Source organism: Arachis ipaensis, chromosome B10 (genome assembly GCF_059453495.1).
Source record: "Arachis ipaensis isolate K30076 ecotype BB chromosome B10, ASM5945349v1, whole genome shotgun sequence".
NCBI lineage: Eukaryota > Viridiplantae > Streptophyta > Magnoliopsida > Fabales > Fabaceae > Arachis > Arachis ipaensis.
In genome coordinates this window covers 149,870,216-149,892,019 of record NC_142435.1, presented here as the reverse complement: position 1 = coordinate 149,892,019, position 21,804 = coordinate 149,870,216, and the positions used below count along the sequence as shown (strand labels likewise).

The 21,804-nt window shown below is 27.2% G+C and overlaps 4 protein-coding genes and 1 pseudogene across 4 annotated transcripts; 4 read left to right on the top strand and 1 right to left on the bottom strand.

Moving 5' to 3' along the window:
- Window positions 1-318: 318 nt before the first annotated feature.
- LOC148582078 (zinc finger BED domain-containing protein DAYSLEEPER-like) lies at window positions 319-957 on the bottom strand (annotated as a pseudogene).
- A 927-nt stretch (window positions 958-1,884) lies between these two features.
- LOC107622469 (isoliquiritigenin 2'-O-methyltransferase-like) lies at window positions 1,885-3,890 on the top strand. The gene is made up of 4 exons (XM_016324373.3): window positions 1,885-2,366; window positions 2,456-2,778; window positions 3,029-3,093; window positions 3,186-3,890. Exons 1-4 carry the CDS (start codon window positions 1,939-1,941, stop codon window positions 3,486-3,488), a joined length of 1,119 nt encoding a protein of 372 aa, XP_016179859.3. The 5' UTR covers window positions 1,885-1,938; the 3' UTR covers window positions 3,489-3,890.
- Window positions 3,891-7,861: 3,971 nt separating this feature from the next.
- On the top strand, window positions 7,862-9,803 carry LOC107622470 (isoliquiritigenin 2'-O-methyltransferase-like). The gene is made up of 4 exons (XM_021113406.2): window positions 7,862-8,346; window positions 8,933-9,249; window positions 9,343-9,407; window positions 9,500-9,803. Exons 1-4 carry the CDS (start codon window positions 7,919-7,921, stop codon window positions 9,800-9,802), a joined length of 1,113 nt encoding a protein of 370 aa, XP_020969065.1. The 5' UTR covers window positions 7,862-7,918; the 3' UTR covers window position 9,803.
- Window positions 9,804-13,910: 4,107 nt separating this feature from the next.
- Window positions 13,911-16,731, top strand: LOC148582077 (isoliquiritigenin 2'-O-methyltransferase-like). The gene is made up of 4 exons (XM_088487071.1): window positions 13,911-14,392; window positions 15,136-15,455; window positions 15,561-15,625; window positions 16,198-16,731. Exons 1-4 carry the CDS (start codon window positions 13,983-13,985, stop codon window positions 16,498-16,500), a joined length of 1,098 nt encoding a protein of 365 aa, XP_088343197.1. The 5' UTR covers window positions 13,911-13,982; the 3' UTR covers window positions 16,501-16,731.
- A 1,737-nt stretch (window positions 16,732-18,468) lies between these two features.
- On the top strand, window positions 18,469-21,804 carry LOC107622472 (isoliquiritigenin 2'-O-methyltransferase). The gene is made up of 4 exons (XM_016324378.3): window positions 18,469-18,929; window positions 20,396-20,718; window positions 21,255-21,319; window positions 21,396-21,804. The coding sequence occupies exons 1-4, from the start codon at window positions 18,514-18,516 to the stop codon at window positions 21,693-21,695; spliced, it is 1,104 nt and encodes a 367-aa protein (XP_016179864.1). The 5' UTR covers window positions 18,469-18,513; the 3' UTR covers window positions 21,696-21,804.

Genomic DNA, 21,804 nt, shown 5'->3' with positions numbered 1-21,804 from the left:
CTACTAGCTCTAGATGGAGAAGATCTAACATACTTTACTGCACTACGAATCCTCAAGACTGATTCATCAATCTCTTTCAACCCCTCTTTTACAATTAAGTTTATAATATGTGCACAACACCTCATATGAATAAATTCACCATTCAAAATAATGCTATTCCAAGAATTCAATCGCTGCTTCAGATATTTAATTGCAACATCATTAGACGACGCATTATCAACTGTCACACTAAAGACCCGATTCAAATTTCAATTATTTAAACAAGATTCAATTGTTGCTCCTATAACCTCTCCTGAATGACTTGTCACTTGACAAAAATTAAGTATTTTTTTTATGTAATTTCCAATCCAAATCAACAAAGTGTGCTGTCAAACTCATATAAGTAAAATTTTGAATTGAAGTCCAAGTGTCAATGGTTAGACATACTCTACCACAATTTGTCGAAAGAAAATCTTGCAACTTCATCTTCTCTTCAGCATAAAGAGCTCCAATGTCACGTGCTAATGTAGTCCGTGAAGGAACTTTGAATCTTGCTTGTAGAGCATGCACAAATTTTTAGAATTTCGGGCTTTCAACGAAGCGAAATGGTAGCTCTTCCCCAATAAACATTTCCATAAGTGCCCTTCGAGCTTCCTCTTGGTCAAATTTGGAAGCACGGGGTGAATTTAAAATACCACGCTCATCTATAGTCGGTGTGGTCGTTATTTTTCTTCTTTTGTTCGAATCATTATTAGGATTTTGCTTGCATCTTCTCAAATGACCACCCATTGAGCTGGTTCCATTTTCATATTATATTAAGCTACCACAATATTTGCATTTAGCCTTCTTCTTGGTAGTATTCTCTACATCAAAATAATCCCAGACAGCTGACCGATTCTTACGAACACATGATGGTGGAGAAGATGGTTGAGTGTTAACAGACATCCCTGCTGCTTTAATATTACTGTTTTCAGTCATCTTTCTCTGCATATAAAACAAGGTGTACATAACTCAAAATTTAATGCCAAACATGCTAAAATTAACACAAACTAATCCAAAAAAACAGCCGCCAATAAAAGGCTTGCCAACTATCTTAAAACAACCGGTGAATTGTTGCAATTAATATGCCACTATCTTAGACATAGACATCAACCAACCATATATAACCCAAAAAGTCAAAAACCAAATTTATAAAGGTTAGTTTCCAATCACTATCATCATTTTATTAATGTATATTTATATGTATTAATTCATACATTTTTCTATTAAATAATTAGTTATTAGAATTATCAATCTTGCAATAAACAAATAATCAAATGTGTTTACAATATTACAATAAAACAATATTTATCAAATATATATATATATACACAATAATTAATTGGTAAATTATTTTTTGTATGCACATAATATCATTTATTTAATTTAGTTGGCTATACAAATTTAGTTTACACATTTCAAAAAAAAAAAAAAAATTGTTACTTCAAACTCTTTAAAATGTTAAACTTGAGCTCCCACGCATGCTATATTGAAGGACTATATATTAGGGTTTTTTTTTTTAAATAAAAAAGCTAGATAATGATTTTATTTGATATTAATGGATTAAAGGAGTTTTTAATAAAATTTTAGAAGTCAATAAACTGATAAAGAACAAGCTAAGTATTACAAACACTCTTGGAAACATTGTTTATTTAGATCATCAGATTAATTTAACTTTTAAAATTAATTCAAACCGCATTATAAATACTTTTAAGAAACATTATTGTTTATTTAGTGTCATTAATATATCAGATTTATAATAATAATTAGTCACATTTTATGCAGCAAAAATATCTCTTAGCTTTGTATATTTGCCACTCACTATTCTACTTTTATATATATATATAGAGAGAGTGATTAGTGATTACATACACTAAATTAGAGTTAGTTAAAGACTAATCCTTAAAGTAGCATATATCAATGATGAGTTCCACCACCAATAATAATAATAATTCCAAGGAGGATTACGATGATGCTTTCACCAAAGCTGCTTCATTCGCATTTGCTCAGGTGTTTCCTGCAATCTTGAACGCTGCTGTTGATATGAACTTGTTTGATATCATATCAAAGGCAGAGAGTTCGTTAGGCATGTCAGCTTCTGAGATTGCATCTAAGATTCCAAAGCAACACAGTGAGATGGGTAGCAGACTTGAACGCATGCTGCCATCATTGGTGGCTCGTTCTCTTCTGACTTGCTCCATTCGCACCATTAATGAAGATGGTGACACTGAAAGAGTTTATGCAGTTTCTCCTGTTGGACAATACTATACAAGTAATCATCACGATGAACAAGGAGGCTCCTGTATTGCATTGTCAACTTTATTCTATCGAGGATATCGTCATGTTTGGTAACCATGAATACATTACTTAGCTTTTAAGTTATTTACTTTATTCACAGTTCTTATAACTTAACAAATTAAATTATGTGTATGAATAGGAAAGATATGAAAGATGCAATATTGGATGCTAACAATCACAACCACTTCCAAAGAATGTATGGAAAGATGGCATTTGAATATATGGAAACAGACAGAGAGTTATGTAACCTTTTCGGAGAAGCAATGTCTCAAGTAGGGCCTTTAGGAGTGAAATCAATCCTTGATGCATATAAAGGAGGCTTTGATGGAATATCAACGTTAGTTGATGTTGGAGGTGGATATGGACAAGTCCTCAAACAAATTCTCTTCCAATATCCATCAATTCAAAAAGCAATTAATTTTGATTTGCCTCATGTTGTGAAAAACGCACCCCCTCATCCAGGTAATTAATTATTACTATTTTAATTTATTTTATCTCATGTATTGAAATCGAAAATGTTTGGTAAAAAAAAAATCAGCTAAAAACAGCTATAACTTGTCTTATTTAGTATTTATTAATTATTGCGACAATTAATGAATGCTAAATAAGACAAGTTCTGACTGTTTTTTTTTTTTTGTCTCACTAGCGTTACTCTATTGAAAGATACAAATACATACTAAAAATATAAGTATTTTGCATGATCACTGATCAGGGATAGAGCATATGGGAGGAGACATGTTTAAAACTGTTCCAAAAGGTGATGCCATTTTACTCAAGGTTAGCATTTTATAATTATTCAAATTTATTGATTATCTAAGTCAACAATATGTTTTATATTAATAAAATCTAACAACAACTCCTCATTTCAGCATGTATGTCATAGCTGGGAAGATGAAGAATGTGTGAAGGTTTTAAGAAACTGCTATGAAGCGTTGCCACCACATGGGAAGGTCATAGTTATGGATGCTTTATTGCCAGAAATTCCGAAATCAACATCGTTTAAGGATACACAGGCTGTGGATCTCGATTTTCTTATGTTTCTAGTTTCCGGTGGAAAGGAAAGAGCCGAAAAACAATTTGAGAAATTATGCAAGACCTCAGGATTTTCCCGATTTCAGGTTGCTTGCAATGATTCCTCAAATGTCTTTGCAGTCATGGAGTTTTACAAATAAAAATGACAGTAAAATGACAAATAAGCTCACGAAGATTTACTCCCGCATCGAATATATTAATTTTTGAAAAAAAAAATATTAATAAAGTCTTCTGTGATAACAGATATTGACAAGTCATATTGAAATTAAATTCTTTTGTCATGATTGTTGGGACTAATCTAAAAATTATGTGTCAATACTCAATATCTATTATTATAAAAGACTCCATTAATACTTTTTTTTCAAGAGTTAATAACAAAAGTATTTAATAACAAAAAATATTAGTCGAAAACAACAATAAATACTAAATACGATGAATTTGAGCTATTTTTTTTGTGTTTTCCTAATATTATTATATTTATATAAAAGAAAGTTATGCATAAAGAAAAGCTTATTATTCAGGTTGTCCGTCCCACATTAAAATCCTTATCAACTTGCACTAATTTGCTTCTTAATTTGTTGCTTTTCATTCCTCTTCAATTTTTTTTTTTAAATAAATTCTGCAAAACATTGAGACAAATTCCTATATTGCCTAAATTGCGTGTATGGAAAACCTTTAAACATGAATTGAATTTTCATTGATTAATGATGAAGATCGATAGATGACTACTTTGCTGTTGTTAGCATCCGAAATTAAGAAAAGGCTACAATGTGTATTTTTTTTTTTTTTAATCAAAGATAGAAAACTCGAACCCGCAACTTTTAAATTGAGTATAGAAAGACTATGCCATTTGAGCTATAACTCATTGGCGGCTACAATGTGTATCTCACTATCTCGTGATGACCTGAAATAATGTATAAGCAAGAATGCTCATTTATATTTTCAACCATTCCATATACATATTTATTAGGATACCGTCCAATTTAATTAATCTTTGATGACATGATTATTCATCAGCATTTTTTCAATTCAAAAATATTATTTATTTATCAAAATTAACTATTAAAATTAATTATTATTGTAAATATATGTATAATTTAAACATAAAGATCGAGAACATCCCAAAATACAAATTAAACATCTAAAAATAACTTTAAAAATAATTTCACATATATTTAGTGTGCATTTTATTTTTATTTTTAATTTTTGTATTTGTTTTTATTCAAATTTTTGTTGTTTTAAAAAAGAAAAGAGACAATAATAAAAATAATAAAATAATTTTTTATATTATTTTTACCTTTTTATCTCCAAACAAAGTCCATGAGCTCACTCTAAAATCTAGAAATTAAAGATGACTGTTCGGTTGTTAAATGTTATCATCCGAAATTGACGAAAGGCTACAATGGAAGCTCAATTATGTTTATATTCAACTCTTTTAATTAGTTATTAGGACGCCGTCCAATAATTTAATTAATCTTTGAGAAAGTGTTCAATAATTAATCAACATATACATGCATGTCAATTTCACCCAACAGTTAGAGCACCAACAAGCCAAGTCAATGTTTGGCACTCGTTATACCTTTAATGGTATAATTTTTTCATTTTCACCTATAAATTTCGAAATTCGAGTCTTACTTTTAATTAAAAAAAAAACTAAGTGAATATTTCAACGTTCAACTAAGAATGGTAGCACTATCCAAACCCATAAATACCTATTCCATCTTTATTCCTTCGAGAACGGATAGTTATTCGCCCCGCACCAGGGCAGGTTCTTGGACGGGACAGAGCAGAGCCAAGTTTAAGTGCTATCCGTTCCGATATATATATATATATATATATATATATATATATATATATATATATATAATTTGAATATATAATATGTGTAATATATGTAAAATAATTAATAAAATAATTGATAATATTGTATTATATTTAAAATTTTACTTTAATTTATGTTATGTATGTGATAATAGTTATATAAATTTTGAAATTTAATTTTATTTATTAGATTATAATAATTATAGAGACGGATAAGGGTGGAACGGGTATCTGCGGGGGCGGATCAGGGTTCAACCTTTTACTACCCAGCTACCCGCAGACAGAAGAGGAACGGGTTTTATGTGGGTTATTGTAGGATGGGATGATAAAACAAAAATCCGCTCCTACCTGTCCCGTTGCCACCTCTACGTTCAACTAACAAGATATATATATTTATATAAAAGATAAATATATATTATTTAATTTATTTTTAATATATATTTATATTTTAATATATATTTTATATTAACGACTGATTTTAGTATACATATAGTATAATTTATTTATATATGTTAGAATATAATTAGGATCAATTAGTATTATTTAGTATATTTAGCTAGATATTTATTATTATGATTCTTTTAGTACTTATAAATATCTTTTATATTATATGATTTCAGGCAATTTGAATAGACAATTTGAATATACTCAATAATACACAAATTCTAATTGATTTTAATTATATTCTAACAATATATAATATGATTTAGGTAAATTATTACTACTTCCTCCTCTAATTTTAAATAGTTATTCATTTTTAAATTGTCATTTATCACAAACAATTATTTTGTTAAAAGATTTGGATAAAAATATTACCTTACTTCAATCGATTGTGTCACCAAAAGGCGCCCCGGAAAAAAAAGTCACCAAAAAAAAAAAATCAATTGTTTCATATAATTATCTCAAAAGAAAAAAAAGAAAAGAAAAACATATGGAACCAGAATTTTTTTTTTTTTTAAAAAAGAAAGCATTGTGATAATAGCAAAATAATATAAAGACACGAGAGGAAGACGGTGGTGAGCGACAAATGCGAAGAGAGGCAAATTCATTCCTTTGTTTGTTCATTTATGAAAAATAATCTTGTCCGAAGGCTTAGAAAATGAGTTTTTTGGGCGGATCCGTCCAGAGGAGAGCTGGCGATGGGCAACTTTTAAAATAGCATATTCTGTAAGAAGGTCCTCTTCATTGGCATTTTCCGACTTAGAATCTAATTCATACCCTTTCGGGGCTTCTTTAGGGACCGATTTACTCTGCGTAGATTTACTAAAATGCAAGAAAGCCTTTCATTGGCAGGCGATCGTGTTTTCACTGGATTTCTCGTTACTCATATCAGCAAATCAATTACATAAAGACGATGCGTCCATGACAAACACAAGTGGAGGATAGAAATTCTTAAATATTTTATATTTTTTCTTCTTTTCACTTCGAGTTAGGCTAATTTTATGTTGTCTATGAATTTTTGTTTAAATTTTGCTTAACTTATTTTTTATAGTAAATTTTAATTTTTAAAAAATTATTTATTCTTATATCTTTTAAATTAAATAATAACTTTTAACCTTTTTTAGTAAATAAACACTACTTTTTAGACATCATAACATTCATCTTGATGTTAATAACACAGTGCAAAAAAGAAAGTAAGAAAGATAAAATTAATATAACATTAATTTTGTAGCTTAAAATAAATGCATAATTTTTTTTCTTTTTAAAATGAATTATGTTACGTAACCAATAATTTTTTTGAACAATATGAACAACCACTAATTAAATCAAAACACACTATACCTCTAAATTACTCACCTAAATTTCAATATTAGAATAACCATCTATACACTTTATAAAATGAACATATGATATATTAATTGTTCATATTGTTTAGTATTTTCATTGTCTACCTATATTTTTTCAAATATATATATATATATAGAACTTCTCATAAAACAACCGGTGAATTGTTGCAATTAATATGCCACTATCTTAGACATAGACATCAACCAACCATATATAACCCAAAATCCAAATTTATAAAGGTTAGTTTCCAATCACTATCATCATTTTATTAATGTATATTTATATGTATTAATTCATACATTTTTCTATTAAATAATTAGTTATTAGAATTATCAATCTTGCAATAAACAATATTTATCAAACATATATATATATACAATAATTAATTGGTAAATAATTTTTTGTATGCACATAATATCATTTATTTAATTTAGTTGGCTATACAAATTTAGTTTACACATTTAAAAAAAAAATAATTGTTACTTCAAACTCTTTAAAATGTTAAACTTGAGCTCCCATGCATGCTATATTGATGGAATATTATTAGGTTTTTTTTATAAAATAAAAAAATCTAGATAATAACTTTATTTGATATTAATGGATTAAATGATTTTTTTATAAAATTTGAAAAGTCAATAAACTGATAAAGAACAAGCTAAGTATTACAAACACTCTTGGAAACATTGTTTATTTAGTCATCAGATTAATTTAACTTTTAAAATTAATTCAAACCGCATTATAAACACTCTTAAGAAACATTATTGTTTATTTAGTGTCATTAATATATCAGATTTATAATAATAATTAGTCAAATCTTATGCAGCAAAAATATCTCTTAGCTTTGTATATTTGCCACTCACTATTCTACTTATATATATATATATAGAGAGAGTGATTAGTGATTACATACACTAAATTAGAGTTAGTTAAAGACTAATAATAATTAAAGTAGCATATATCAATGATGAGTTCCACCACCAATAATAACAATAATTCCAAGGAGGATTACGATGATGCTTTCACCAAAGCTGCTTCCTTCGCATTTGCTCAGGTGTTTCCTGCAATCTTGAACGCTGCTATTGACATGAACTTGTTTGATATCATATCAAAGGCAGAGAGTTCGTTAGGCATGTCAGCTTCTGATATTGCATCCAAGATTCCAAAGCAACACAGTGAGATGGGTAGCAGACTTGAACGCATGCTGCCATCATTGGTGGCTCGTTCTCTTCTGACTTGCTCCATTCGCACCATTAATGAAGATGGTGACACTGAAAGAGTTTATGCAATTTCTCCTGTTGGACAATACTATACAAGTAATCATCATGATGAACAACGAGGCTCCTTGATTGCACTGTCAACTTTAAACTACCAAGGGCACCGTCATCTTTGGTAATAAATAACCTTACATACATATATTATTACTTAATTAATTACCTTAACTTATTAACTTTATTCATTATTCCTTTCATCTCAATTTACTTGTCAAAAAACAAATAACCCAATAGACTAGGAGAACATGCAGAAAGTTATAAAAATTGAAAAGTTGAAACAAGAAAATTAATAGAATTTAATTTTGATGCACTGTTGTAAAACTATTTTATATATACATTTTATCACATAAAGTTATATTAGCAAAAATAACTACTTTTTACGTTCATGAATAATCATAAAAGAAAAAACAGTTGTGATTGTACAACTGTGTAAAACATTTTGCATTAGGGTAATGCTAGGTAACTAATGACTTTTTTGAACAACATGAACAACCACCAATCAAATAAAAATATACCACACCTCTAAATTATCCACCTAAATTTTAATATTAGAATAACCATGTGCACACATAGTAAAATAAATATCCGATACATTCATTGTTCACATTGTTTAATATTTTCATTGTTTACCTATATTTTTTTTTTACGTTATTATTATATTAAAATTAAACTCAAATGAATTATTGTTATTTTTGAAAAAACAGGACAGATACAAAGGATGCAATATTGGATGCTAACAATCACAATCATTTCCAAAAAGTGTACGGAAAGATGGCCTTTGAATATATGGAGACAGACACAGAGTTAGGTAACCTTTTCGGGCAAGCAATGTCACAAGCTGGGCCTTTAGAATTGAAACAAGTTCTTAATGCATATAAAGGCTTTGAGGGAATATCAACCTTAGTTGATGTAGGAGGTGGATATGGACAAATCTTGAAACAAATTCTCTTGCAATATCCATCAATTAAAGCAATTAATTTTGATCTGCCTCATGTTGTTAAAAACGCACCCCCTCATCCAGGTAATTAGTTATTCATATTTTATTTGATTTCATGTATTGAAAGATACAAAATACATACTAAAAATATAAGTATTTTGCATGATCACTGATCAGGGATAGAGCATATCGGAGGAGACATGTTTAAAACTGTTCCAAAAGCTGATGCCATTTTACTCAAGGTTAGCATTTTATAATTATTCAAATTTATTGATTATCTAAGTCATCAATATGTTTTATATTAATAAAATCTAACAAAAACTACTCATTTCAGCATGTATGTCATAATTGGAAAGATGAAGAATGTGTCAAGGTTTTAAGAAACTGCTATGAAGCTTTGCCACCACATGGGAAGGTCATAGTTTTGGATACTTTATTGCCAGAAATTCCGAAATCAACATCGTTTAAGGATACTCAGGCTGTGGATCTCGATTTTCTTATGTTTCTAGTTCTCGGTGGAAAGGAAAGAACCCAAAAACAATTTGAGAAATTATGCAAGATCTCAGGATTTTCCCGATTTCAGGTTGCTTGCAATGATTCCTCAAATATCCTTGCAGTCATGGAGTTTTACAAATAAACATGAGAGTAATGACGCCGAGCGTTGTTTGGGTCACCAATCTTAGTGAAATTAGCAACTTCACAGTAGTAAAAATAGTCATAAACTCACTTTATTTGACCAAGTTAAGAATGTAAACTAGACATCTTAGTTTAAAGAGAGTTTAGAGTAAAATAAATATCAAACTTATATCATATTCAACTTAACTCTGTTTTATAAATAAAAGGTACATGAGTTATTTATACTTGTGAAAAAGAAAAAGCCTTCATAACTTAGATAAGGTGAGACTAATACATAACACAAATTTCACTATTCTAAACCATATGAGACTTGTATTTTCTTATTGAGGAAGTATAGGGAACCAATGAAATATTTGTACAATGTATACAATGGGAGTTTAGGGATGTTCGATTTAGTATTAGAGATATATTTTTCTATCAGCTTAAACTTTTGGGATGAGTGGTTTCATGACATAATATCTCAGCTTAAACTTTTAAGATGAGTAGTTTCATGACATGAGATGTTTATTATCCTCGGTACTCGGATGGTTATTTTGGATAGTATGAGTGATGTTCATTTTATTCATATTGGGCCAAAGATTTAGCCCATTATACACATTGTACACTTAGACCATTGATTCTCTAGCAGTATTCTTTTTTATTACAATTAATTAATATAATTAACCTACTAACTCTACTTATTTTCGTGTCAAGTAAAATGATAAATAAGTTCATGAAAATTTATGCCTCGGATATATTAATTTTTGAAGGAACAATATCAATAAAATCTTCTCTAATAAGAAATGTTAACAAGTTACATTGAAATTAAATTCTTTTGTTATAATTTTGGGACTAATCTAAAAATAATGTGTCAATATCTATTATTATAAAAGTCTCTTATTAGTATTTTTTTTTTCAAGAGTTAATCTATCTAAAACATAACTAACAGAAGTATTTAATAACAAAAAGTATTAGTCGAAAATAATAATAAATACTAAATACGACCAATTTTAATTTTTTTTTTGTCTTTCTAATATTATCACATTTATATAAAAAAAAATTTATACATAAAGAAAAATTTATTATTCGGACTGTCCCACATTTAAATCCTTATCAACTTGCACTAATTTGCTTCTTAATTTGTTGCTTTTCCTTCCTCTTCATTTTTTTTTAAATAAATTCTGCAAAACATTGAAACAAACTCATATATATATGCCTAAATTGCGTGTATGGAAAATTAAACATGAATTCAATTTTCATAACATAGTGTACCACACATGATTAATGACGAAAATCGGTAGATGACTACTTTGCTGTTATTAGCCTCCGAAATTAAGAAAAAGGCTACGATGTGTATCTCACTATCTCCTGATTTGAAATGATGTATGAGCAAGAAAGCTCATTTATATTATTCAACCACTTTACATATACATATTTATTAGATAGGATGCCCCCAATTTAATTAATCTTTGATGACATGATTATTCATCAGCATTTTCTCAATTCAAAAATATTATTTATATATTAAAATTTACTATTAAAATTAGTTATTATATATTTATGTATAAATATATATGTTATTTAATTTATTTTAAATATATATTTTATATTTTAATATATATTTTATATTAATAATTAATTGTAATAATTAATTTTAATATATATTTTGCATCGTTATTCTCAATTATATTTCTCAAAAGTGTTTCAAATTTTGTATATTAACTTGTGTATATGTATATATTAAAATTAATCACTAAAATTAGTTATTAGTATAAAATATATATTAAAATAAATTAAATAATATATATACTTATATAAATATATAATGATTAATGTTAGTGGCTAATTTTAATATATAAATAATATTTTTGATAAAATATACCTATATACACCAATTAGCTATCCACCAATATGCTTTTTATTTACGGTATCTCAATTAAATAAGTGAAGAATTTTCACCGTACCCAATGATGCAAGAACCACTAATAATCATTATTAAATATAGATTTTAGTTAACTTGTATTTTGAGGATATATTTTAAAATTATAAATTAAAAAATTCATTAAAAATACAAAAAAAGTTAAATCTTTTAATGTATTTATTTTTTATTTATTAAAAAAAACATTTAAAAAATTTTCGTTAATAGTAAGTTAATAACTAAACCTTTACAAAGTCAAGGTGGTCTTAATCATCACTACTATCATCATAAATACACTTCAGTCAAGTTGGTTTAACATTAGTTATTTTTAAAGGATTTTGTAAACATATAAATCTTTGGTTATTATTATTAAAATTTTTTAAATCTTTTAGTTTAACAAAAAAAAAGATAAATTACTAAAAATTTAAATTTTATTTTTGTAAACAATTTTTTTATTACTAATATAATTGATAACAAGCTAAGTGAGAAAAAATATGTCAAAAAGTTATATGATAAAAAAAATGTACAAAAAATGTTTTTGGCAGAAGCATTATTATCGCCGTCGTCGTTCAGGCCTTGAGGGTCAGAGAAATTTCGTTGCCATTTGCAGTTGTCGTCGTCGGCGAGAGACGTCATCCCGAGAAGAGAAGCACCACCATTGTGACTCTAAAGATAGGGATTGGTGACTGGCGCTGTCATGGTGGCTGTTGAGAGGGATGAGAGGAAAAGAATTTGACGGAAGGTGAGAGACATAGAGACCCGTCTTTAGATAATTATTCAAATTTATTTATTATCTAAAGACCGGGTGATCCGAACTATCGCCCGATCTCAGTTTTATTTTTTTTTTCAGATAATTTTCAGACCACTTCAAATTCAGGCCAACATACCCCAAAATTCTTTGGATTTGGGCTGGATCTTCGATTCAAATCAGGTCTTGTACACCCCTACTCGTAGGCTAGTTGGGTAATATACTAATAATATGGTAACGTATATATAGTGAGCGTTAGTCAATTAAGCAAGATCATAGAAAGGTACACTAAATTAATAAATTATACGTGACACCATGGTTTATCAAGTTCCCAATTTCACTTTGTGTTGATCAAAGATGTTCCATAATTTTCACACACTCCATTTCACCACATAGTAAAATACATTCAAATATTTTTCATAATTAAGAAAATTAAAAATACTTACAATATTTAAGAAAATTTTATAGTATATCCTTTGGAATATTCTTCAAATATATGCTTTTAAAGATTCTATGAATGAAAACTTTAAAAATAATTTAACATATATATTCGGTGTGTGTTTTATTTTTATTTTCAATTTTTATATTTATTTTTATTAAAAGTTTTGTTGTTTTATAAAAGAAAAGAGACAATAATAAAAATAATAAAATCATATTTTATATTATTTTTACTTTTTTTTTCTCGTTCACAGGATTTGGAAAATAAAAATAAACAAGAAAAACAGAAACCAAACAAAATCCATGCATGAGCTCAGTCTAGAATAATCTAGAAAGATGACTTTTCTGCTGTTAAATGTTAGCCTCCGCAATTGACGAAAGGCTACAATGAAAGCTCCATTACGTTTATGTTCAACTTTTTAATGAATTATTAGGATGCCGTCTGATTTAATCTTTGACAAAGTACTCAATAATTCATCGAATAACAGTACCAACAAGCTAAGTGATGAATGTTTCAACTTTCAAACGGTATATTTATATATGATATTATTTACTTAGATTATTACTACTCCCTCTTCTAATTTTAAACAATCATTCATTTTAAAAATTTGTCGTTCATCACAAACAAATATTTAATTAAAGGAAAAGTATAGGGTACCAACATATTATCTGCCAACTCTTATTTATAATTATGTTTCATGTAAGTGTGTTCGTGGATGTGTCTAATAATTAATATATTTTAAATACATATATAAAGAGACACATCCAGAAAATATATCTATAAAGACACTTCTATTAAACACAGCTATAAAAAAGACATTTTTATTAGACACATCCACAAACACATTTCCATGAAACACAATTATAAATAAGAGTTGGCAGAAGTTGACAGATATGCTGTTGGTAACGTAGCGGAACCGTTAATTAAAAAAGCATATAGTCAAATCTTATGGAATAAAAAATCTTAATCTTAGCGTGTATATTTGCCACTGACTAATATATATATATATAGAGTGATGAGTGACTACTGACTACTACACACACTAAATTAGAGTGAGTTTAATTAAAGAGTAATAATAATTAAAGTAGGTAGCATATATGAATATGATGAGTTCAATAACCACCAAGGAGGATTACGATGATGCTTTCACCAAAGCTGCTTCCTTCGCATTTGCTCAGGTCTTTCCTGCAATTTTGAATGCTGCTGTTGATATGAACTTGTTTGATATCATATCAAAGGCAGAGACTTCATTAGGCATGTCAGCTTCTGAGATTGCATCTAAGATTCCAAAACAACACAGTGAGATGGGCAGCAGACTTGAACGCATGCTGCCATCATTGGTGGCTCGTTCTCTTCTGACGTGCTCCATTCGCACCATTAATGAAGACGGTGACACTGAAAGAGTTTATACAGTTTCTCCTGTTGGACAGTACTATACTAGTCATGAACAACGAGGCTCCTTGGCTGCAATGTCAACTTTAGTCTATCGAGGATACCGTCATCTTTGGTAATCTTACATATTTATTACTACAAAATCATATTTATACACTAAAATGAGTAGTATAAATATGTGTATGATTTAATTTATTTTTAACGTGTATTTATATTCTAACATATATTTTACATTAGTGATTTAATTTGATATATTTTGATATACATATAATATAGTCACTATTACTTAATAAACAATGTCAAAGGATCATGAGAATTTATTAGCTTTGACAATCAGTTAGCCCTTAATATTTATAAGTATGAGATAAAGTATGTTGTTGGATTATTAGATTAACTAAACTAAAAAAATTGAGTTGATAACTGATGGTAAAAAATAATAAATTTTATGATCCCTAGGATACCAAATAAGATGTAGCTAAACTTGGAGCTAACTAGTTGAAAAATAGTTTTTATTTTTAATTTTAAAATTCGAAAAACGGTTCGGTGAGAACCAACTAGGAAAGTAGCCAACTAGAATCAACTAGTTGAAAAATAGGAGGTTTATTATAAAAAAAAAAAATAACTTGCCACTTCTCTAATTTTTTAAATTTCAAAACTAAAAATATAAATAATTAGCCTATATTATAGTTATACTTTTTTGAGATAGTGGGGAGTTGGTTTTTTTTTGTAGTAGACTTATTTTTCAATTAATTGACTACTTTTTAGTTGGTTTCTAAGAAAATTGATTCTTTACTTATGTGTTGTCTTTTACATTATAAATTTTAATGATTCTTATTTAAAAAAAAAAAAAAAAAACAGGACAGATACAAAGGATGCAATATTGGAAGCTAACAATGACAATCATTTCGAAAAAGTGTATGGAAAGTTGCCATTTGAATATATGGAGACAGATAAAGAGTTAGGTAATCTTTACGAGCAAGCAATGTCACAAGCTGGGTCTTTAGGAATGAAATCAACCCTTAATGCATATAAAGGCTTTGAGGGAATATCAACGTTAGTTGATGTTGGAGGTGGATATGGACAAGTCCTCAAACAAATTCTCTTCCACTATCCATCAATTCAAAAAGCAATTAATTTTGATTTGCCTCGTGTTGTGACAAATGCTCCTCCTCATCCAGGTAAATTCTTTATCACTAATTTCATCTCATGAATGCCAAATACAAAATAAACAAATATTGATTTAGAGAGCATGCACTATTTAATTTTGCATGATCATTGATCAGGGATAGAACATGTTGGAGGAGACATGTTTAAAAATGTTCCAAAAGGTGATGCCATTTTACTCAAGGTTAGCATTTTATAATAATTCAAATTTATTTATTATCTAAGTCATGAATATATTATAGAGAACACTCTAATAAAGACATTAAAAATGTCTTTTTTTAAAGACGTTTACATATCTCATGTTATTATTGAATATTTTTATTAAATTAGTTAATAATTTATTTTTTAATAAATCAGAACAAAATCGGTTTATTATAGCAATAATAATAAACCCAATTATTTGCATTATAATTATTAGACCCGATTTGATCCGATCGAATTACACAATCTAAACCGAATATCGTTAAACTTTTTTATAAAAAGACAAATATATCCCTAATTTTTTGTTTTGTAGACATTTAAATCCCTAAAAATTTAAAAATACAATTAAATTTCTAAAAATATGGGTTTATTGTTATTGTTATAAAAAAAATCGATTTTATTTTAATTTGTTAAGAAATTTAAAATAACCTGTTCATTAATACGTCTAATAATAATGTGAAATATAAGCATCTTTACAAAAAGACGTTTTAAGCGTCTTTACCAGTATATTATATATTAATAAGATCTAACAAGTTGACATCATTATTATTTCAGCATGTATGTCATAATTTTGGAGATGAAGAATGTGTCAAGGTTTTAAGAAACTGCTATGAAGCTTTGCCACCACATGGGAAGGTCATAGTTTTGGATACTTTATTGCCAGAAATTCCGAAATCAACATCGTCTAAGGATACTCAAGCTGTGGATCTGGATTTTCTTATCTTTCTATTTCATGGTGGAAAGGAAAGAACTGAAAAACAATTTGAGAAATTATGCAAGGCCTCAGGATTTTCACGGTTTCAGGTTGCTTGCAATGATTCCTCAGTTATCGTTGCAGTGATGGAGTTTTACAAATAAAAATTAGAGTAAAACGACAAATAAATTTTTGAATATTCATACTTTGAATATATATATATATATATATATATATATATATATATATATATATATATATTAATTCTGAAAAATATTTATGTATAATTAGTACTGTGAATGAATAATGATGATGGCGTCAAATTAAAGTTTCATATATGTGTAGTTTTACTATTCAGGTTGTCCCACATTAAAATCCTTATCCACTTGCATTAATTTGCTTCTTAATTTCTTGCTTTTCATTCCTCTTCAATTTTTTTTTTTAATAAATTCTTCTGCAAAACATTGAAACAAACTCTGTGGCTACTAAATTGAATGGAATTCAATCTTTATTTTTTGTAATAGAGTTTACCCACCACACATGATTAATGATGAGTTTTCTGTTGTTAGCCTCCGAAATTAAGAAAAGGCTACAACGTCTATCTCACTATCTCGTGACCTGCAATGATGTATAAGCAAGAAAGCTCATTTATATTATTCACCCACTTTAAATATACATATTTATTAGGATGCCGTCCAATTTAATTAATCTTTGATGACATGATGATTCATCAGCACTTTCTCAATTCAAAAATATTATTTGTGTATTAAAATTAATCACTAAAATCAATCGTTATATATTTATATATAAATATACGTATAATTTAATTTATTTTTAATATATATTTTATATTTAATGTGTATTTTATACTAATAACTAATTTTAATATTAGTTTTGTACCAAATTATTTTCAATTATATTTCTATAAGTGCTCAATAATCAACGCACATAAATAATAAAAATATTATTTGTACTCTAAAATCAACCACGTATTTGTATATAAATATATGTGTAGTTTAATTTATTTTTAATATATATTTATATTCTAAATATATTGATAACTAACTTTAATAACTAATTTTAATGTGCATATAACATTACTCCATAAATAATATGCACAACCACGAATACGCATTGCATTTGCACCTAACAAGGATAAATGAATGCTTCAACTTTCAACTGTATGTATTTTAAAATATAACGTGTGACATGCCTCAAATTTTGTATATTAACTTATGTATAAAAAATAATTAAATTAGATATATATTAAAATTAATTATTAAAATTAGTTATTAATATAAAATTTATGTTAAAATATAAAATATATATTAAAAATAAATTAAACAATATATATATATATATATATATATATATATATATATATATATATACATAGTATTTCAATTAAATAAGCAGAGGATTCCCACCATGTCCCATGCATAACAACCACCAATAATCATTATTTAATATAGGATTTAGTTAATTGATGTTTTAAAAGTATATGTTAAAATAATAAATTAAAATTTTTTTTATTAAAAATACAAAAAAAAATTAATGTATTTATTTTGTATTTATTAAAAAAATATATTTAAAAATTTTCACTAACAATAATTTTATTATATATCTTTAAGACACATCCTAATTAAACTAACCTTTATAAAATCTAGGTAGTCTTTATCACTACCATCATCATAAATAACACACAAGTCAATTGACTTTTTAACATTAATTGTTTTTTAAGGATTTAGTAAATATATAATCTTTAGTTATTATTATTATTTAATTTTTTTAAACCTTTTAGTTTAACAAAAAAATAAATTCACAAAAATTTAAAATTGTATTTTTGTAAACAAATTTTTTAATTACTAATATAATTGATAACAAGTGAGGAAAAAATATGTAGAAAAGTTTGTTTTTTATATGACAAAAGAGAAGTAGAAAAATAATATGCTTATATGGTCGGACGCTATATATATATATATATATATATATATATAAAGTGAGATTGGTGTGAGATTTCATCCAATAGTTTACTTTTCTTTGCTGATTAAATGCTGACCAAAATTTAATAAAGTTGCTGGCCCTAGACTTTTCCTATATATAAAGTGAGCGTTTGTGAATTAAGCAAGATCATACAAAGAGACACTATAAATCAGTATATAATTATATATAGCAATATGAGTTCCAGCAATAATAATTCCCAGGAGGAGGTTTACGATGATGCTTTCACTAAAGCTTCTTCAGTAGCACTTGTTCAAGTGTTTTCTTCAGTCTTGGAGGCTGCTGTTGATATGAACTTGTTTGATATCATATCAAAGGCAGAGAGCTCGTTAGGCATGTCAGCTTCTGAGATTGCGTCTAAGATTCCAAAGCAACACAGTGAGATGGGTAGCAGACTTGAACGCATGCTGCCATCTTTGGTGGCTCATTCTCTTCTCTCTTGCTCCATTCGCACCATTAATGAAGACGGTGACACCGAAAGGGTTTATGCAGTTTCCCCTGTTGGACAATACTTTAGACGTAGTCATGATCAATCGGAAAACTCCTTGGCTGCACTCTCAGCTTTAATCTATCGAGGATATCGTCATGTTTGGTAACTCTTTCTCAAATTCTATTATTAATTTATTCAATATTAAGCATTTTTATTACATAATTACCATTTTTTTTATTGCATTTGTCTTACAGTAGTTAATATTAGTTAGCTTCTCATTTTTTTTTCCTACTAAAAATATTGCTATTGAAGAGACTATGTGTTTTTTTTGGGCGCTATTAAATGTTAAAAAAAATATCTTTTTTACTTTTTAGTATTTTTGACAAATTTTTAATAGTAAAAGTAAAAATATTAAAAAATAAAAATATATATTTTTTGAAAAGTTACAATTTAGGTAAATTTTTTTAAAAGATCTTTTTTTATTTAAAGAAATATGTTTTTCACATAATAAATGAATAAAAAAGTACTTTTATCTTATTTTACTTAGTGCATGTTTGGGCACCATTATTTTGTTAAAAAAGATCTTTTTTCAATGAAAAAAAGATCTTTTTTTATTTTTTAACGTGTTTGGCAAATTTCTAGTAGTAAAAGTAAAAGCACTAGTAAAATAAAAAAAGATCTTTTTTGAGAAGCTGTAATTTACATTTTTTTTAAAAGATCTTTTTTCCTTAAAAAAAATATGTTTTTCATGTAATAAATAAACAAAAAAGTACTTTTATATTGTTATACTCAAACATAATTGATTGATAAAAAGACATTTTTACATGAGATATCCAAACATAAAATTACTTTTACTTCTCTATAAGATCTTTTAAAAAAAGATAACTCGAAAAAAGATCTTTTTTTAAAAGCTCACCCAAACAAGCCCTTAATATAGAATTTGTTTGGGTGAGTTTTTTTATAAAAGATCTTTTTTTGAGTTATCTTTTTTTAAAAGATCTTATAGAAAAATAAAAGTAATTTTATGTTTGGATATATCATACAAAAAGATCTTCTTATCTATCAATTATGTTTGGGTATAACGATATAAAAGTACTTATTTATTTATTGATTACATAAAAAACATCTTTTTTTAAGAAAAAAAGATGTAAATTACAGCTTCTCAAAAAAGATGTTTTTTTTTCTAGTGCTTTTACTTTTACTATTAGAAATTTGCCAAACACGCTAAAAAATAAAAAAAAATATTTTTTCATTGAAAAAAATCTTTTTTTATCAAAATAAATAAATAATAGCGTCCAAACAAATAATTAATAGATAAAAAAATCTTTTTACATGAGATATCTAAATATAAAATCAGTTTTACTTTTGTAAAAGATATTTTTTGAGAATGTCACCCAAACATATCTATATATGTTTCACAGTTTTTATTATAACTGAACAAATTAAAATATGTGATCTCCTTAATAAATAATGTGTATACTAAAATTAGCCCTCAAAATTAGTCATTAATATAAAATACGTGTTGGAATTCAAAATACATTAAAAATGAAATCATTCTCTGTGTATAAAACAAAAGCATCACAGTAATTAGGAGGATAATTAAATAATTTTTATTTTCTTCAAAATAGGAAAGATACAAAAGATGCAATATTGGATGCTAACAATCACAACCATTTCCAAAGAATGTATGGAAAGATGGCATTTGAATATATGGAAACAGACAGAGAGTTAGGTAACCTTTTCGGAGAAGCAATGTCTCAAGCAGGGCCTTTAGGAGTGAAATCAATCCTTGATGCATATAAAGGAGGCTTTGATGGAATATCAACGTTAGTTGATGTTGGAGGTGGATATGGACAAGTCCTCAAACAAATTCTCTTCCAATATCCATCAATTCAAAAAGCAATTAATTTTGATTTGCCTCATGTTGTGAAAAACGCACCCCCTCATCCAGGTAATTAGTTAATCCTAATAATAGGGAGACAAAAGAAAAAATAAGTTCTGACTATTTTGGCTAATTCTTTTTATTTACCAAACATTTTGGTTAGTCTATTGTTCACATTGTGTATGTTTGGACGTCATTATTTTGTTAAAAAAAAGATCTTTTTTCAATGAAAAAGATCTTTTTTTTATTTTTTAACGTATTTGGCAAATTTCTAATAGTAAAAATAAAAGCACTAGTAAAATCAAAAAAAGATCTTTTTTTAGAAACTGTAATTTACATTTTTTTAAAAGATCTTTTTTTCTTAAAAAAAAGATGTTTTTCATGTAATAAATGAACAAAAAAATACTTTTATACTGTTATACCCAAACATAATTTATAAATAAAAAAATATTTTTACATGAGATATCCAAATATAAAATTACTTTTACTTGTCTATAAGATCTTTTAAAAAAAGATAACTCAAAAAAAAAAAATTTTTTTAAAGCTCACCCAAACAAGCCCATTATAATATTCACTGATTTATTAATTATTTTATTTATACGAAGGGATAGAGCATATCGGGGGAGACATGTTTGAAAGTGTTCCAAAGGGAGACGCCATTTTGCTCAAGGTTTGTATAGCTGCAATGCAAAAGAGTCATTCAAATTTGTTTATCAATCTAACAACTTAAGTCATTATTTGATCAGCACGTATGTCATAACTGGGGAGATGAAGAATGTGTCAAGTTTTTGAGAAAGTGCTACGAAGCTTTGCCAGCAGATGGGAAGGTTATAGTTTTGGAAATTTTAGTGCCAGAAATTCCCAAGTCAACATCAAAGGATATTTATGCTGTGGACATGGATTACGGTATGTTTCTAGTTCATGGTGGAAAGGAAAGAACCGAGAAACAATATGAGAAATTATGCAAGAGGTCGGGATTTTCAAGATTTAAGGTTGCTTGCAATGATTCAAGTGCCATTGATGCAGTGATGGAGTTTTACAAATAAAAATGAATTCCCTTCTGTAACTTGTTATCCTTGTAAAATTTGGTGTAATTTGAGAAGGTGAAAATAATGAATCCAAACTAACATAGCACCTATATATATATATGGGAAA

Excerpts from the sequence above, each read along its gene's own strand:
- LOC148582077 (XM_088487071.1), top strand. The coding sequence starts at position 13,983 with ATGAATATGATGAGTTCAATAACCACCAAGGAGGATTACGATGATGCT. Across the intron at positions 14,393-15,135 it reads CGAGGATACCGTCATCTTTG|GACAGATACAAAGGATGCAA; the intron begins GTAATCTTACAT and ends AAAAAAAAACAG. Across the intron at positions 15,626-16,197 it reads GTGATGCCATTTTACTCAAG|CATGTATGTCATAATTTTGG; the intron begins GTTAGCATTTTA and ends TTATTATTTCAG.
- LOC107622470 (XM_021113406.2), top strand. The coding sequence starts at position 7,919 with ATGATGAGTTCCACCACCAATAATAACAATAATTCCAAGGAGGATTAC. Across the intron at positions 8,347-8,932 it reads CAAGGGCACCGTCATCTTTG|GACAGATACAAAGGATGCAA; the intron begins GTAATAAATAAC and ends TTGAAAAAACAG. Across the intron at positions 9,408-9,499 it reads CTGATGCCATTTTACTCAAG|CATGTATGTCATAATTGGAA; the intron begins GTTAGCATTTTA and ends TACTCATTTCAG.
- LOC107622472 (XM_016324378.3), top strand. The coding sequence starts at position 18,514 with ATGAGTTCCAGCAATAATAATTCCCAGGAGGAGGTTTACGATGATGCT. Across the intron at positions 18,930-20,395 it reads CGAGGATATCGTCATGTTTG|GAAAGATACAAAAGATGCAA; the intron begins GTAACTCTTTCT and ends TCTTCAAAATAG. Across the intron at positions 20,719-21,254 it reads AAACGCACCCCCTCATCCAG|GGATAGAGCATATCGGGGGA; the intron begins GTAATTAGTTAA and ends ATTTATACGAAG.
- LOC107622469 (XM_016324373.3), top strand. The coding sequence starts at position 1,939 with ATGATGAGTTCCACCACCAATAATAATAATAATTCCAAGGAGGATTAC. Across the intron at positions 2,367-2,455 it reads CGAGGATATCGTCATGTTTG|GAAAGATATGAAAGATGCAA; the intron begins GTAACCATGAAT and ends GTGTATGAATAG. Across the intron at positions 3,094-3,185 it reads GTGATGCCATTTTACTCAAG|CATGTATGTCATAGCTGGGA; the intron begins GTTAGCATTTTA and ends TCCTCATTTCAG.